Source organism: Gavialis gangeticus, unplaced genomic scaffold, assembly GCF_001723915.1.
Source record: "Gavialis gangeticus isolate Ggan-Ray unplaced genomic scaffold, GavGan_comp1, whole genome shotgun sequence".
Classification (NCBI taxonomy): Eukaryota; Metazoa; Chordata; order Crocodylia; family Gavialidae; genus Gavialis; species Gavialis gangeticus.
The window spans coordinates 27,110,779-27,126,103 of record NW_017729028.1 but is presented as its reverse complement, the minus strand read 5'-3'; the positions used below and the strand labels follow the sequence as shown (position 1 = coordinate 27,126,103).

Sequence of the window (15,325 nt, the reverse complement as noted above, 5' to 3'; positions counted from 1 at the left end):
TAAAAAAAAACTGTCTTGGGTTGGCAACCCTGGGAGGAGGTGAAGAGGCACATTTGGTAACTGTGTTGGGGAAGCAATGTCAGTATAGAAGAGTTTAGTTGGGAGGATTACATGAGCCACTGTACTGGGACATGCAAGACTAAAGGGGAAGGATGTATAAAGCCCTCTCCAGGGAAAGCTGCTCATTGATTTCCATGGGTTTTGGACCTAGCTCCAGCAAGGGAAAGTCTAGTCCTATTGAAGACAATGGGGACTTTGTTGCTGACCTCATGGAGACTCGGATTTGGCTTTACCCAGGTAAGGTCCCTTCCGGTTTTCAAGCTGATTAATGTATCCTTCATGAATGATGAATACTGATGTATGGAGAGGCTTGAGGCTTTCTTTCTCCTGGTTATGTTTCTTCAGCCTTTCAATTCCTCTCCCGTTAATCATGCTAAGGGGGCCCTTTATGAAGTATCTCTTCACATATCCTAGATGAACATGGCCTTCTTAAATCCAGCCTGCATGCTATTAATCATTAATTAAATGCATTATGGTAGCACTGGAGAGCTCAATCACAGATCAAGGCCCCGCTGTGCTAGGTGCTGTAAAAAGATGGTCTTTGCTTTGGGGACTCATTGATTTACATTTATCCATTTACCTGTGTAGTCTTGGGTGTACAAGAAGCTAAATGCTCTGCTGGTGAGGTGTGAAACACCATAAAAGTTAAAACTGGGTCAAGACTGAGCAGGGAACGTTAGGACTTGGGAACATTATTCCTATAGTACTGCACAATCTAACTCCGTAGCACCTGCTGGCAACAGCTCTCGCTGGCCAGTGGTTGTGATGCTTTGGATTTAGTGCTTAGTATAAGCAAGTTCTGAAAATTTTCAATCGTGGCTGCAATAGCATGCCCAAAGTAAGGAAATATTTGCTCAGAATATTGGACTCTCCTCACCCGTCACCATCTAGAATTTGAATTTTTCATATTTAAATGTCATTCAAAATGATGACCTTCACATAGTATTAATCTTACAAATTCTGCACAGTTTTAAATAACTATTTCTTGGTAACAAGAACATTACTTTCAGTATGTGTATGAAAATCTAATCACCTGAAGCAGAGATAGCTTGATTATAACAAATGACCTCAAGAGGGCACCTAACACACTGTAGCAGACCCACAAAAGGTGTTTAGAGAGCCTTTGTAAACACATGAATGTAGGCAATATGCAAAATAACATGATTCCATATAATTAGACTCTGACCTAAAAAACTATAATCACCCTCTCTTACCCCAAGAGAATTATTTTCCCCTAATCAACAAGCTCCTTAAAAATGGCTTCTGTTATACCTACAATTTTAGGCATAAACATAAAATAAGCACTTTTCAAAAAAATCCATTCCAACATACACCATTTGCCTTTGGCAGCTGAAGATTTTTTTTTAGTGAGGAGCATGAGTGAAAGTCCTCTATAGTTCATATTTCTGAAAAGTGCCTTGGTTAGACAGTTGTCCCCAGCTGCAAAGGATTCACCTTGATTTAAATTACATACATACTAGTTTCACTAGCAACTCGTATCAGAAAGTTTGCTTAGCTCTATAATTGCATGGGCTAGGAAGAAACAGCAGGAACAATGCATTGGAAAGTTTCATGTATTTCTTCCACATCTGGTTGCTTCTTGTTGCAGTTTGATGCATGCTACTTTGCTAACTTCCAGTTAAACAAGTGCTTGGAACATTTTTAAAGCTGCTATGGGACAGACTGATGTTTTACATTGGAGACTAGCTTCTTCATTTATTTTTCCTAGAAATAAAACAAGTATTTCCCAAGTGGAAAGATTCTTGAAATGTTACTATTTTCCATAGTTGCTTGGTAATATAAAAATGTAACATCTCTTCTGTGACCCACTTGTTTCAGATTCAACAAACAGCCAGACCTACTATTTTAAGATTCATGGAGCCAAAATATTAATATATTTACATAGTACTGTGAATGTGAAAAGCAGGTTACAAATATTAACCAGCTCAAACTTTCCACAACATGAGTGGATTGTAAGAAAATTATATTGGTTATATTTTATAGCTAGAGAAACTGAGGCACAGACAACAAGGGCCCTCATCAAAGCATCGCTGAATTGTGCGTACATCACTTTAAAAAAATGGTCTCATCTTTAGAAATGACTGAAGTTATTCATTCCTGAAAATCAGGCCACTGAATTAAAGGCCTAAACACAGATTCAGGTCTCTAGATTAAAGTACGCAAGGTCAATCATTTTGGTTTAGGTACCTCAAAGGCCATGAAATCCCAAAGCAGAGGAAGCCAAGAGAGACCGCTTGAAATTCTGGCCCTTCAGTGCCTTGCACAGGCCCGTGCAGAGAGCTTAAGCTCACGTTCAAGCTCAGGACTTTTCTGACCACATCTGTTCTCTCTGGCTAGGGACAGACATTCAAAAAGCCTGAGCCTGAATTGATCAAATCTTTGCAGGTTAGTCTAACCTGGCTAGGCTAAATCACTTTGTAACTGCACAGACATCCTATGTGCCTGCAGTGGCTCAGGTTAGAATCTGGGGGGCGCTAGAGCAGCCCTCCCTCCCCTTCCACAGCACTGAGCTGAGGGGTGCATGGCCAGGCCCTGGCAGCATGCTCCAATTAGCCCAGCAGGGAATTGATAATAGTGTTTATCACCCCATTAAAAAAACAACAAGGGACATTACCAGCTACCTGGTGATTCTGCCTGTTGACTCTACCTGTTGACTCAGCACAGATCATTGCTAGCATGTGGTCTACTAGCTAATACACAGACAACTCTCCGCAAGGCAGAGGGAAGGGGGGAATTCCTGTATAGCAGGGAGTGGTGAGGAGGAGGGGGAAAGCAGCCCACAGTCTCTGCTGGAGTTCCAGCCAGGGAGCACAGGGGAGGGGCCAGCCCTGTTGTAGAGCAGAGAGCCCTGCCCAGCCCGGAGAACATGCTGGGATGCTGCGGGAATCTGGTTTATCTTCAACCAGCAAGGGGTCTGGGACAGACATTGCATAAACTGGTTTGACCGAAACTGGCTAAGTCTGAAACTACATGCAACCAGATTTATCTCAAACCGGTTTCAGCCATTTTCAAACTGGTTTATGTGCACTGAACAGCTGTTCTGTTACAGGTTTAAACCAGTTTTTGATCACTTAAACCGGTTTGTGTGTAATGTCATTCCCTAGCTTCTGGGAAAACTCTAGTAAAAGGAACAGAAAAGTTATTTCCACTTCCATTCACATGCAAACTCTAGACAGTCTATATCACTCTGTCAACAGCTATTGAAAATGTCAGATCAGAAATATCTGTCTTTGAAGCTAGCTTTGCTTTACCTGCTGATAGCCTGGGCCGGGTTCTTGGTGTCTGCATCTCTTGTCGGGCATGCGGCAGCATGTGATAACGTTTTGCTTCATTCACTAGATCCCGGCAGGCCTCTGAAGACTTTATCAACTCCTCATTGTCAACAACGTTTAGCAGATAACTGGGATGGATGAAGGGTAGGCGGACCACTGCCAGCAATTCTGCAGCATACTGGGGAAAGAACATACGGGCAGCCTTAGTACTGGCTTTCAGCTGCTCTGCATTTTCTCCTCCCCAATCCTGAGCATTCCCTGTCACCCAACTTGGGAACAGCTGCCCTCAGCACATGAATTTTGCAGCATGCCAATCTGATTGTCATGGAGCCTGCATGCATTCTCCAAACCTTGATTAGTGCTCAGACAGGACAGACACAGCACATCCTTCCACTGCTCCACTACCTAGGTTTTTTTTCGGTCCCATAGGGAGAAGAAATATTCTTCAAAAGGTGGCAACTCTTACTGTATAGTGCAGTATACAGAGATTATGGAATAGAAGCTGAACTCAGCCTGACTATAACTCTCTGTGCACTGTGGACACGTAGTAATTTTCCCAGCTTCCCAAATTAACGTTGAAATTTAAAAATGGTTGCTACAAACCCCCTCACCCCCCAAGTTTGTGTTGGTTTTTTTTTTTTAGTGTTTTAAGTATGACACAAAAGCACCTGAGCTGGGCAGGTTTCAGGAACCTTCATGACAGAGACTAAACAATAGTATCCAGGCTGTTAAAAAACATTCAGTGAGCACAATTTATTTGGTAGGAAAGCAAATCACTTAAATATAAGATTTACAGGTGTCAGACTCCAGAGGGCACTATCTGAATACCGACACTGCCCTATTCTATACCAGTACAATAAACCTCATAATGCAAAGGACGCTGGAATAAATGAAGCTGTCTGTCACCACTCATGGCATGAAGGGAGAGGGAACCATGAGAGGGAAAAGTGCCATGGATAAATGAAGAGTCCATCCACTGAGAGCACATTATTATTTTTTCATAACTGTGCATATGGCAGCGTGTTTGAGAGGGACTGGAGAAGGAAAGCGCAGGTGGGTAGAATGAGTGTGTTCAGACAGTGGCTTGAACTATGGTGCATGTGTAGAAGAGCACAGAAAACAAAGGGCTTCTAACAGCAGTAAAGACCAGTCTCAGTGGGTGCATCTACATGAGATGCTTTACTAAGCATTAGACTAATCTAATATACGACAGAGTGTCACTGTCTACATATGTGCAAAACTTACTGTGCAGTAAATTAGGATTATGCGTGGTTTGCTAGTACCAAGAAATACAGGTACTAGGTTACCAGTGCATTAGCTACTGTGCAGTAGTGCATGTGTAGATGCTGACTGGGAACAATTTGCTCCTGGTCAGCCTAGGCAGCAGGGGGCCACATGGGCTGGGGGGCTGTCTGTGGCTCTGGTGCAGAGCTCAGGATCGCAGCCTGGCTTAGCGGCACTGGATTGGGGCAATCTCCCTGTGGCTGAGCACCAGCAGCACCCTGAGTTCTTCCCTTGCTTTGTCTGCTGAGGGGATGGGGGAGGTCTCTGCTCCCCGTCCTGGTGCTGCTCAGCTCCTGGCTCCCCACAAGATCTGCAAACTGAGCAGCGCTGGGATGGGACAGCTCTTTGTCTCTTTGCTGTGCTGGGCCAGGTACAGAGAGTTTCTCCGTCCCCTCAGCCCTCCTGCTACCCATGTATGCCCCCCAGTTGGTTCCCACTCCCTGCCCATGCCTGCAGGGAGCTGGAAGCTGAGCAATGCCAGGACTGGGTGGATCTGCAGGGGGTGCGGTAAGCAGCATCAGGATCAGGGGGCAATGTCTCCCCACAGTCCTGGTGCTGCTTAACCACCCCCCTCCCCACATCTCCCCCCAGTCCTGGAGATGCTCAGCTCCTGGCTCCACCTCCCCGTTGGCACAGGCCAGGAGTGGGAGCTGACTGGGGTGGGCGCTGCAGAGGCAGCAGCAGGGCTTAGGGGACGGAGGGCTCCTTGGTCCCAACTCTTGACATGGTCACACACATAGACATGTTCCCAGGCACAGTTTACTGCACCTTATTTTCATGCCAGCAACGTTAAGGCACATTAACTGCATGTCTAGACGTACTCAGTAACAGTTACATTGTGGTCACACTCCCAGGCCCCTGCTGGGATCCAGTCCAATGTCGGCGTGAATATTCCTGAAGATGTGGGGGAATGTGGGGCACATACAGCTCTCACTGACCTGGCCATTTGGTTTTTAATACTATGCATATCACTCTAGTGCCTGAGTGTCTCCACGGCTGGCTGAAGCCGCAGTAGAGGGAGAATGAAGAACATAGGCATAGAAAAAGAGAAATGAGTTGAGCGAGGTCGTGGCTGGTGAGGCTGTTTCTTCAGATCTGTTGGGCACAACTGGATACCTCTTTGCTCCACTTGCAAGGCGGTGCATGGCCATACCCGTAACAGGGACACTCTCAATGAGCTTCTTCCTTCCTCCGAGTAAGCTTAGAGCACAAGCTTCATTTTGGGGGGGAAATGCAAGGGTTTCTCTTTCCCCCAGGAGTTTGCACTAACCTACCTCCTTCAAGCTATGTCAGTCTGATGAGATAAGCTCAGTTAAAACGAGCATGTAACGTGATGGTGTTGGATTCAGTCTGGCAGGCGGAAGAACCCAGGTTTTCACAAAATCCAATCACTTCATTTAACAGAGTGGAATCGAGATGGAAACGCTTCACAGCCTGAGACATGCAGTCTTCAGCACTCAGAGGGGAGACGAGTGTTTGCGTAACAGTGACAACTCCGAGGTTGGCAGCGATAACAAGTAACATGGTAATAAAGCTTTACACCTCATACAGTGTCTGAACAGCTTCGGAGGTTTTGCATTTATCACTAGGAGCCTCACACCAGCCCTGGAGGTTGGTGAGCGTTATCGCCTCCACTTTACAGGCAGGAAGCCGAGGCAGGAAGATTAGATCACCTGCCACTCGAAGGTCATGCAGTGGCAGAAACCTTTGCTGACTCCCCTTTGTTATAGTGATCAAAACAGGCTGGCACAACTCAGAGTCCTGTCCTAATTCAGGCATGAAGTTGCTTCCCAGGATCCCAAACAAGGAAGCAGATTTATTGCAGCACCGTTCCTCCTTGCTTTTCAAAATTAATTTTGATGGGAAGAAATGTCACGCCCCCTCCATGGAGTCACAAATATCTGGGACCTGGCTACAGATGTCTTAATGTCATTAACTGGTGGTAACTTGTGGGAGAGGGAGCACAGCTGCCATATGGCAGTGGGTGGCACAGTTCTGACTTCAGGAAGTGCCTTTTTAAGCAGGCTGAGGGTGTTTAACCTTATGGAGAAGCCAAGAAGAAACGCAGAATTAGGACATGGGGAATAACAAGGAGCTTGGATACACTGGAGATGAGCCAGACAGTCTCCAATGCGGACACTAATCCCCAGGCTGCTAATGAAGTACACGGAATTGGTCAGCAGGAATGTAAGTAATGGTGAAATGGGATGATTCATGAGTCGACAGCTCAGGTAGGACAACCAACTTTCCTGAGGTCCTGGCAGGTGCTCCTTCTGCTCCTGAGCGCAGGCTCTGTGTAGGAAGTGGCCATCTTGCCACAGAAGACCCAATGCAAGCTAATATCCATGTCATTAAGTTAGGACGTGGGGTTAGACATGCACCAGGGTAGTGCCATGTCTAGCCTAAATTGGCATTTAAAGCAGAGCTCCCCTCCAGCAAAGACAGACAATTCTGACTCACCCAGCAGAAACACTGCATCCTTCCCTCATGCCTCCTCGAATAAATGGGGCAACGGCTGCTGAATTAATAAAGCAAGCGCTCTCTCTCGCCCACCTTACCTTAATTAGATTAGTGAGAAAATGTAATTCTGTTCCTCTCCGTCTCTTTCTCTCTCCCTCTTTGTCTGAGCTTGTGGCTCATTGTGAGGGCTAATAATAATTAGAACATGTCGCTTTCTCTCATCAGCATGAAAGCTAATGTCACGTATCAAAGCTAATGTCACATTTCACTCTTATTCTTCCTCCACCCAAACAGCTACAGAAATACAGCTCTGTGTGTGCATGAGCCGCTACTTGAGTTGATCATTGATGGCATTAAGGGTATGTATAATCTCATTGTTTTTTACCAAGGGATTTGTAGGGGATGTATAATCTCACTGTCTCTGGAAGCAGAGGCTTTTATAAACCAATGGCTTTTTGTGCTAGTTCTTTTAAGCACTATAGTCGAGGGTGAATTTCATTTGGCTTTACTGATTTAAGTACATTCAAGTGATCTAGGCATTCTGCAGCCTATTCCTTTCTGATTCGGCCTTCTGACTGCTTCCTAGCCCTGTTAGCTCTGATTGCATTAAATATCCTGATACCATTATCTTTTTTATTGAAGACTGGAATAAGTACTATTAAGCATTTCAACCTCCTTGCCACCTGTTATTTGCTCCCCTTCTTTTTCTTTCATTTTCCCCTTGCTTTTTATGCACTTATTTCTATTGTTCCCTCTTACATTATTATTATTATTATTATGAGCAATGTGAGAAGAGGAGGAGGAATTGTGGTAACAGTAGTAATAATGAAGATGATGGTAATAATGTAACAGGTATGTGTGAGGGAGCTTTGCAAAAGGCCCACAGAAAATTGTCAGAGAACAGCCTTGGATTTTTTGGCTGCAAATCTGCAAATCTGAGTATATGCAACTCTCTCTACCTGGCTGCAAGAGCAAATTGGGTGCCTCAAGATACAGCTTGGCGGATGTGTGCTGCAATCAGTGAAAGGCTATTGTCTGCATTATGCAGGAGGTCAGACTAGATTGTGATAATGGTCTTATTCTAGTCTGAAATTCTGTGAACCTCTCAACTCATTTTAGCCTGCTTTAAAAGGGAGAGCAGGCCTCAGCCCCTGGAAAATTTCCACCATTGTTTAGGCAGGCATGGTTCTGCTCCAAAGAGTTTGCCATCTGAAGTGAACACTGAAGTACACACAAGCTAGGGACAGACACTCAAAAAAGCCTGAGCCTGAATCGATTCAATCTTTGCAGGTTAGTCAAACCTGGCTAGGCTGAACTGGGTTGTAACTGTTCAGACATCCCCTCTGTACTGAAGAAATACAGGGACATGCCTGCAGTGGCTCAGGCTAGAAGCCGGAGGGCACTGGAGCAGCCCTCCCTTCCCTTCTACAATGCTGAGCTGAGGGGGGTGTGACCAGGCCCTGGCAGGATGCTCTGATTAGGGAGCCTTCTCCCCCTGCGCTTCTGACCAGGAGGGAGCCAGCAGGAAGTTACACAACATTTAGTTACATAGCAGGGAGTTACACAGGGAGTTGATAACAAAGCATTTACCACCCCATTAAGAAAACAAAAGCCTCTCTATTTAGTTCAAACTCTTCTTAAATAATTTTGTTCCAAGGAAGGAATGGAGGGACATTACCAGCTCACTTGTTGATTAGCTCTGTGCCCGTCTGGCCTTGAACATCTGGTCACATGCTGCTCGGGCCCGGATGTTCAGTGGAGTTTGTCTGTCCGTCCCCAATTTTCCGCCAAGTGGGTGTCTCCTTCCGGTATAGCCTTTCCCCAATCTCACCTGCCACGACTTCGGATCTTGTTCCAGTGGTGGGCGTCCGACTACCGGAGGTCTCTCAACTATGGGACGTCTGTCTGGTGATCTTCTGTGAGGCTCCACCTCCCCTCTACCTCGCCCTTACACCCTGCCTTGCCGGGCTCCAGATGTCCTTGGGCCAGTTCCCCGACTGTTGAGGCTCCGCATACGCTTGCAGAGACAGGTTATAGGTCTGCCAGACCAAACTCTAACTCCACCCACCGCATCTCATAGCTGTCTAGCCTCCCCTGAGACTGTAAACCCCCTTTAGGTTTAAACAACACTCGGGCTCCATATACCTTGCCCTGCAACCCCTCCAAAAGTGGGAAACATAAAAAAAAATACCAACAACAGAGAAATACAAAGATACTAAGAGAGGCCCTCTGCCCCCTTTATTACTTGCTCCCACGGCCTGCCCTACAACAACAGGCCCCAGGCACCTACGGCCCCTAGCTGGCCCTAAACTGGGTCCGGGCTAGACTGCAGGCTACCGCGTCCTCCTCTCCACTCTTTGCCCAGCCGGTGGGTTCACTGGACCCTCGGAGGTCCTTCTCAGTACTCCTTCCCCACGTCCCCCATCAGGGCAGCTCTATACGGCTGGGGCCCATCTTCTGCAGCCTCTCATGCTGCTTATGCCCTTCGTCCCCCACCTGGGGCGCCTCCTTGAGCCCTTCTGAGCCCACAGTTGTCCCACCTGGTCTGGTGTTTTGGCATCTGCTGGCCCTTCCTGCTCTTCAGTGGTAACCCCGGGCATCAAGCTCCTCCTGGTCTTCCCGGTCTTCTAATCTGGGTCCCCAGTCTGAACAAGGTGCCTCTGATCCCTTGCTCCCTGTGCTGCCGCTGGAAGTGTCTTTCCCGTGGTGGGCTTCACTGCGTCCTCCTGTACTGCAAGAGGCAGTTTCCCAAACTTTCCACCCCCCGTGGGGGCTCCGGGAGAGACTTCCCTGCTGGTACTCCTGTGGGTCTCTCCTCCACCTCTTTGCCAGCTGCTCCTTTTATCTCTCCCGGCCGGCTCCCACAGCTGCCCTTATCAGCTGGCTGCAGCTGTATAAAGACGCGGCTAATGAGCCGTGTGGGTCCCGCCTCCATCTCTGGCTCTGTTGCGGATCCTGCTGCAGGTAAGAAGTTTTTCTTTTCTTTTCTTTTACTTTTGTTTTCTTCTGAAGGTTCCTGCCGTCGGGGCTCCCCCTTGGCTCTCCAGGGTCTTCCCCTCTGTTTCTCCCTGTGACAAGCTCCAAAAAGCCCTAAGCGGACACTGTCCTGTCTGCCTTACACAGATGCCTCTCAGTATCAGCTAATATACCACATGCTGGCTATGGTCCGTGCTGTGGGAGAGGGGATGGTGGGATCCCTGCTTGAGCAGGGAGTGGTGAGGGGTGGGTGAGCCAGGAGGAAGCCAGGCAGACCCTGCTGTGTCCGCAGTCTCTGCCAGAGCTCCAGCCAGGGAGCAGAGAGGAGGGACCAACCCAGCTTTTTGGAGCAGAGAGCCCAGCCCCGGGCTGCAAAGCATCTGGGATGCTGGGGGACTCTGGTTTAAGTTAAACCAGGAAGGGGTCTGGGACAGACATTGCATAAATCAGTTTGACCCAAATCAGTTAAGTCTGATACTACATTCAACCAGGTTTATCTCAAGCCAGTTTCAGCCATTTTAAAACCATTTTATATGCACTGAACATCTGTTCTGTTACAGATTTAAACCAGTTTCTGATGACTTAAACCAGTTTATGTGTAATGTCTGCCTGTAGCCACAGAGGCTGAGACATGAGTGTGGAGACAGACAGGACCAGCCTTTCAGTTGGCAGCAGGCTTGACCTGACTTCATGCACCTTGATTTATACCACCTGGATTTGGCTGACAGAATCACAGTCAGCTTCTGGGGGTTGGGAAAGGCCCCTTGCTGAGTCCTTGTGGTTTGATTCCACATGGCAGGGACAGGTGAGGAAGGGGAGTCATGTTTAATGGAGACAGCACCATACCTAGACTCCTGGTGGCCCCAGGTTAACTTTTAGAATTGGGCCCCCCTTTGCCAGAGATAATGATAATAATAAATTAAAAATTACCATGTTTGGGCCCCCATTCTATGTGGGCCCTGGGCGGCTGCCCGGTTCGCCCATGCCTGTGTCTGGCCCTGAATGGAGTACTCAAAAGGAAGCAATGTGGGATAGGGTAAAATGGCAAACTATGACAGTCCTGGTGTGGGCTGGCTCCTGAGGCACACACCCATTCATCCAACCTGCAGCAACATAACTAGGGGTGGGCAAGAGGGGCACCTGCCCCAGGTGCCAAGTTAGGAGGTGTCAGAATTGCCACCCACACCAACTGAGTCCACATTGCAGTGTGGCGGCAAAAGCAGCAGCCGCTCAGCCAGGACTGTGTAAGAGTCCCAGCATGGGCAAGGTGGCTGCCCTCCTGCCCCTGCTCTCAGAACCATGTGCCAACCCCTCCCTGCCCTGTTTGTTATGCCACTGTCAATCTGGCACCAGGTTCACTGGGTCAGCTGGCCACCAGTTCCTCCATGTAATCTGCAAGGACTTCTGAAAGGCAGAACCAAAAATGTCTATGCTGTAAAACCCTGGTTTTTCACCTTTTCAGACTCAAGGCACTCCTCCTATGGAAATTTTCAGAAAAAAGGATTAAATATAGTATCATAGAGAATCAGGGCTAGGAGGTCATCTAATCTAACCCCCTGCGTGAGGCAGGTTCATCCCTATCCAACCATCCTATACAACTCCATGGTTAACCTATTAGCAAAACTACACTGTCAACTGTGACACAACCACAAGATGTAACACTTTAATTTGCCACAGAGGAAGCAGAGGGACCACAGTGGCCAATGTCCTGGTGCCGCAAAGGTTGTTAAAATATGCTACAGAAACCCAAGGAAGAGAGCTATGCCCCTTCTATAGAGGAAGGCAAAACCCCTCCTTCCTGACCCCAAACATGGCGACCTGCCTGACCCTGAGTGGAGGGGCAAGACCCTCTAGCCAGGAACCTCCGACTTTGGTCCCCGCATTGGCACACCATAGTCAAAACCCCCACTCTTGGAGGTAGCCAACACCCAATACTTCTAAGGAAGGCTTAACAAACTAATACACATTTTAAAATGTAAACAATATTATTAATTGATGTGCTAGTAATTAATTATATGACTAGAAGCATAATATTCACCCCTTCAGCATGCTGGTAAGGAGTGCTCTCCTGGCACTGCACACACTTGCTCCCAGCCTGGCACCTGGACCCTCTACATTTGGGTCTAGGTCACTGCCGAGGACCAGGAACCATTGGATGAATTTCGGAGGGGGCTGGAGGGGGGGAAGGGGCAACTGAACACATAAGGCCTGGGAGGGGGGCAGCAGAGGGGCACCCCCTCTTTACCCCCAGTGCAGTCCCTATCACCGTAGCTATTCCTTGGGGGACTCACATGCCAGGCACCGGAGCCAGCTGCTCCCCCAGCCTTTCCTGCTGTTGCTTGGAGCATGTGAGGAGCTGGGGAACGACTTGGGCTGAAAAGCATGGCTCTGTGGCCACATGTCTGCCTCCACCTGCAGCAGGACACACTGCTCTAAGTGGCTGGCATGGGCCTGCCGGGGGCACCCATAGCTGTCCCTTGTTTGTGGGACTCTGGGTGGGCAGAGGAAGGAGTGAGCAGCGTGCTTACCTTCTTGCACAGGGGCCAGGCACTGTGACACCCTGGGGTGCTCCATAACCCTGGCTGAGAAGCACTGCTGTAAAAACAGAGAGCTCCTGCTCCATGCAGCTGACAATGCACATGTAGCTGTGAGAGAAACTGAGCTTAAGGTGCCTGGAGCAGTACAGCCCTGGGATAACAGTCTCCACAGTATACTGAGCGTAGGTGTTCACACACATCCACAGAATCACTCTCACTCTCTTTTAACTTATCAGATGAAACGATAGCACCATATCAATGGGTAGAAAGCAATAACCTAAACTGGAATTTGGGCAAGACTCTGTGGTTACTGCTGCTCCCCTGTGGAGTCTTTAATGACAATACATGGTCAGGACAATACCTGTGTTTAATCTCGTGTGAGAGATGGCAGCTCTGACAGCAGAAGGTCCCCAGTCCTACGATGGGGCACTCACCGGTCGGGGTTTTCACAGTGCATACAATACTAATTTGTTAGGTAAGTGCTAAACAGTATTACTGGGTCAGAATTAAGGTCGAGGGATGGCCCAGCCTACTGTACTATCAACACCATTTGCTGCACTGTGAAGGTATCCCAGTCAAATGTCTAATCCTGCTTAATTTATCCATTTCCCCTCTGTATATGTATCTTCCATGTCTGCAGTCAGGACATCTCCTGACCAACTGGATCACAAATTATTTTAATGCCAGTTTTACTTCTCTTTGGTTGTCAGAACAAGGACGTTCACTTTGCTAAACTTTTTGTGACCTTTTCCATGTTACTCATTATTTTGTATGACCAACGGATTGTTGAAAATGGTCTTTTTTCTAGTATCTCATGCTCACTTTCAACACCCTCTTTGGCATCACGTTAAAAAAAATCACTCTTTACTCTCAAATCCCTAGGCTAGCAAAATCCTCACAGGTATTCTTGAAAGGACTATCACCGTGTGCCTGCTTTCATGAGGGCCACAATAGTATACAGCCAGTTTTAAAAGGAAATATGTTTACTGCTTCAGAATTGAATTTCCTGCTCCTTAAATATTACACTGGAAAGCTATCAAGATTTTTGACATTTTTGAAGTAATGCCCAGGGAGGTTAAAATAATGTTTCCCTGATGCCTTATAACTCATCTGTCTCTCTATTTTACTATTCTTTCATACAAAAGACCCTTTGTGCTTTCTGCCTAAAGAAACATATTTTAACTAGAAGTACAAATACAGAAGTTAGATTATCCACGTTAAGAAAGGTTTTCAGTCCAACAAACTGCTGTTTCAGCTGTTTATGTATAATTCTAGAAGACTTTTTGTTAACATTTTAAACTCAACCAGGCGTGCTTTCAATTCATCACACAGACTAAAGAGATTAATGCTTCTGCACTTTAAAAGATTTCTCTGTACTCTCACATAAAGACCAGGTTCAAATTCACCCTGATTCTAGAGAAAAGCCACGCATTTCTACTCTGACAGCAATAGTGAATTCTCAGCTGCACCACTGAACTTAGAGGGGAAAATTGGGGGCGAAACTATTCCTTCGTTATGAATTGCATAATGGGCAGTGAAAGGAATCGATCACAGACTCATACAAATGAGAGCAAGAGGAGACCTCAGGAAGCCAAGTCCAAGCCCCTGGTTAAGGCAGGATCGTCCCTGCCTAAAATATTCCAGGGAAATACTTCTAACCTGCTCTTAAAAACTTCCAATGATAGATAATCCACAACCCCCTAGATAACCTATTCCACTGCTTTAACTGCTCTCAGCATCAGAAAGTCCTCCCTAATAGTCAACCTAAATTTCTGTTGTTGCAACGTAAGATGGTTACTTTTGTCCTGTACCCCATGGCCACAGAGAACAGCTGATTCCCACCCTTCTTGGTAACTACCTTTGAGAGGCTTAGCAAGACTACTATCAAATCCCCCTGTTATCAAATTGCCTTCTCTTCTCTACACTAAATAATCCCAGTTCTTTCGAACGTTTCTCATAAATCATGTTTCCTAGACCTCTAAATCAGTTTTGTTGCTCTCTTCTAGACTTTCCAATTTGTCCATGTCTTTCTTGAAGTGTAGTGCCTAAACCTGAGGTGGGCAATTATTTTGGCTAGAAGGCTGCTTAATGAGTTTTGGCGAGCCCCGCCCCTTGGCAGAAGCCCTGCCTACTGGTTGCCATCTTGGGACTGGAAGTCCCACCCCCTAACCCCTGACCTTTGCCACCAGAAGTCACTCCCCTTGCCCCCAGAAGTACTTCCTTTGGGAAGGGCGTTTGCCATCTTCCCACCCCTAGGGCAAAGGGCTGAACTCGAAGATCTTCCAAGGTCCTTTCCAGCCCTTATGTCTATGAATCTTGGAACCCAAAACCCCCCCCAAATTGTATACTAAAAATTAAATATTGACAATAACATTTTAATTTTATTTTAAAAATATTTTTGTCCTGATTTGTGTGTGTTTGCATCATGCACACGCAGGTGATTTCATAATAGCTCAAAGTGAGGTCTGACTCATGTATATAATAAGGGAGTATGGAGGGGTGAGGGATATGGAGGGGTGGGTATAGGGTTTGTGGGGGGCTGTGTGTGTGTATGTGGGGTGTGGAGAAGGGTGTGGGAGAGTGTGTAGGTGAGTGGATATGGGGGATTTGTGGGAGGAAGTGTTTGTGGGGATGTGTGGGTGTGTGTGTGGGTATAGGCTTTGTGGGGTGAGTGGTGGGGAACAGTGGCTGGGAGGTGTGGGGGGAAGGTGTGTG

The 15,325-nt window shown here is 47.1% G+C and overlaps 1 protein-coding gene across 2 annotated transcripts in view; it reads right to left on the bottom strand.

Moving 5' to 3' along the window:
- Positions 1-15,325, bottom strand: part of KLHL29 (kelch like family member 29) — a 668,905-nt gene that overhangs the window by 57,778 nt on the left and 595,802 nt on the right. For both annotated transcript variants that reach the window (XM_019520813.1, XM_019520814.1), the window contains exon 8: positions 3,333-3,531. In XM_019520813.1, coding sequence (XP_019376358.1) covers positions 3,333-3,531 — 199 coding nt within the window. The remainder of the gene's footprint in view (positions 1-3,332; positions 3,532-15,325) is intronic.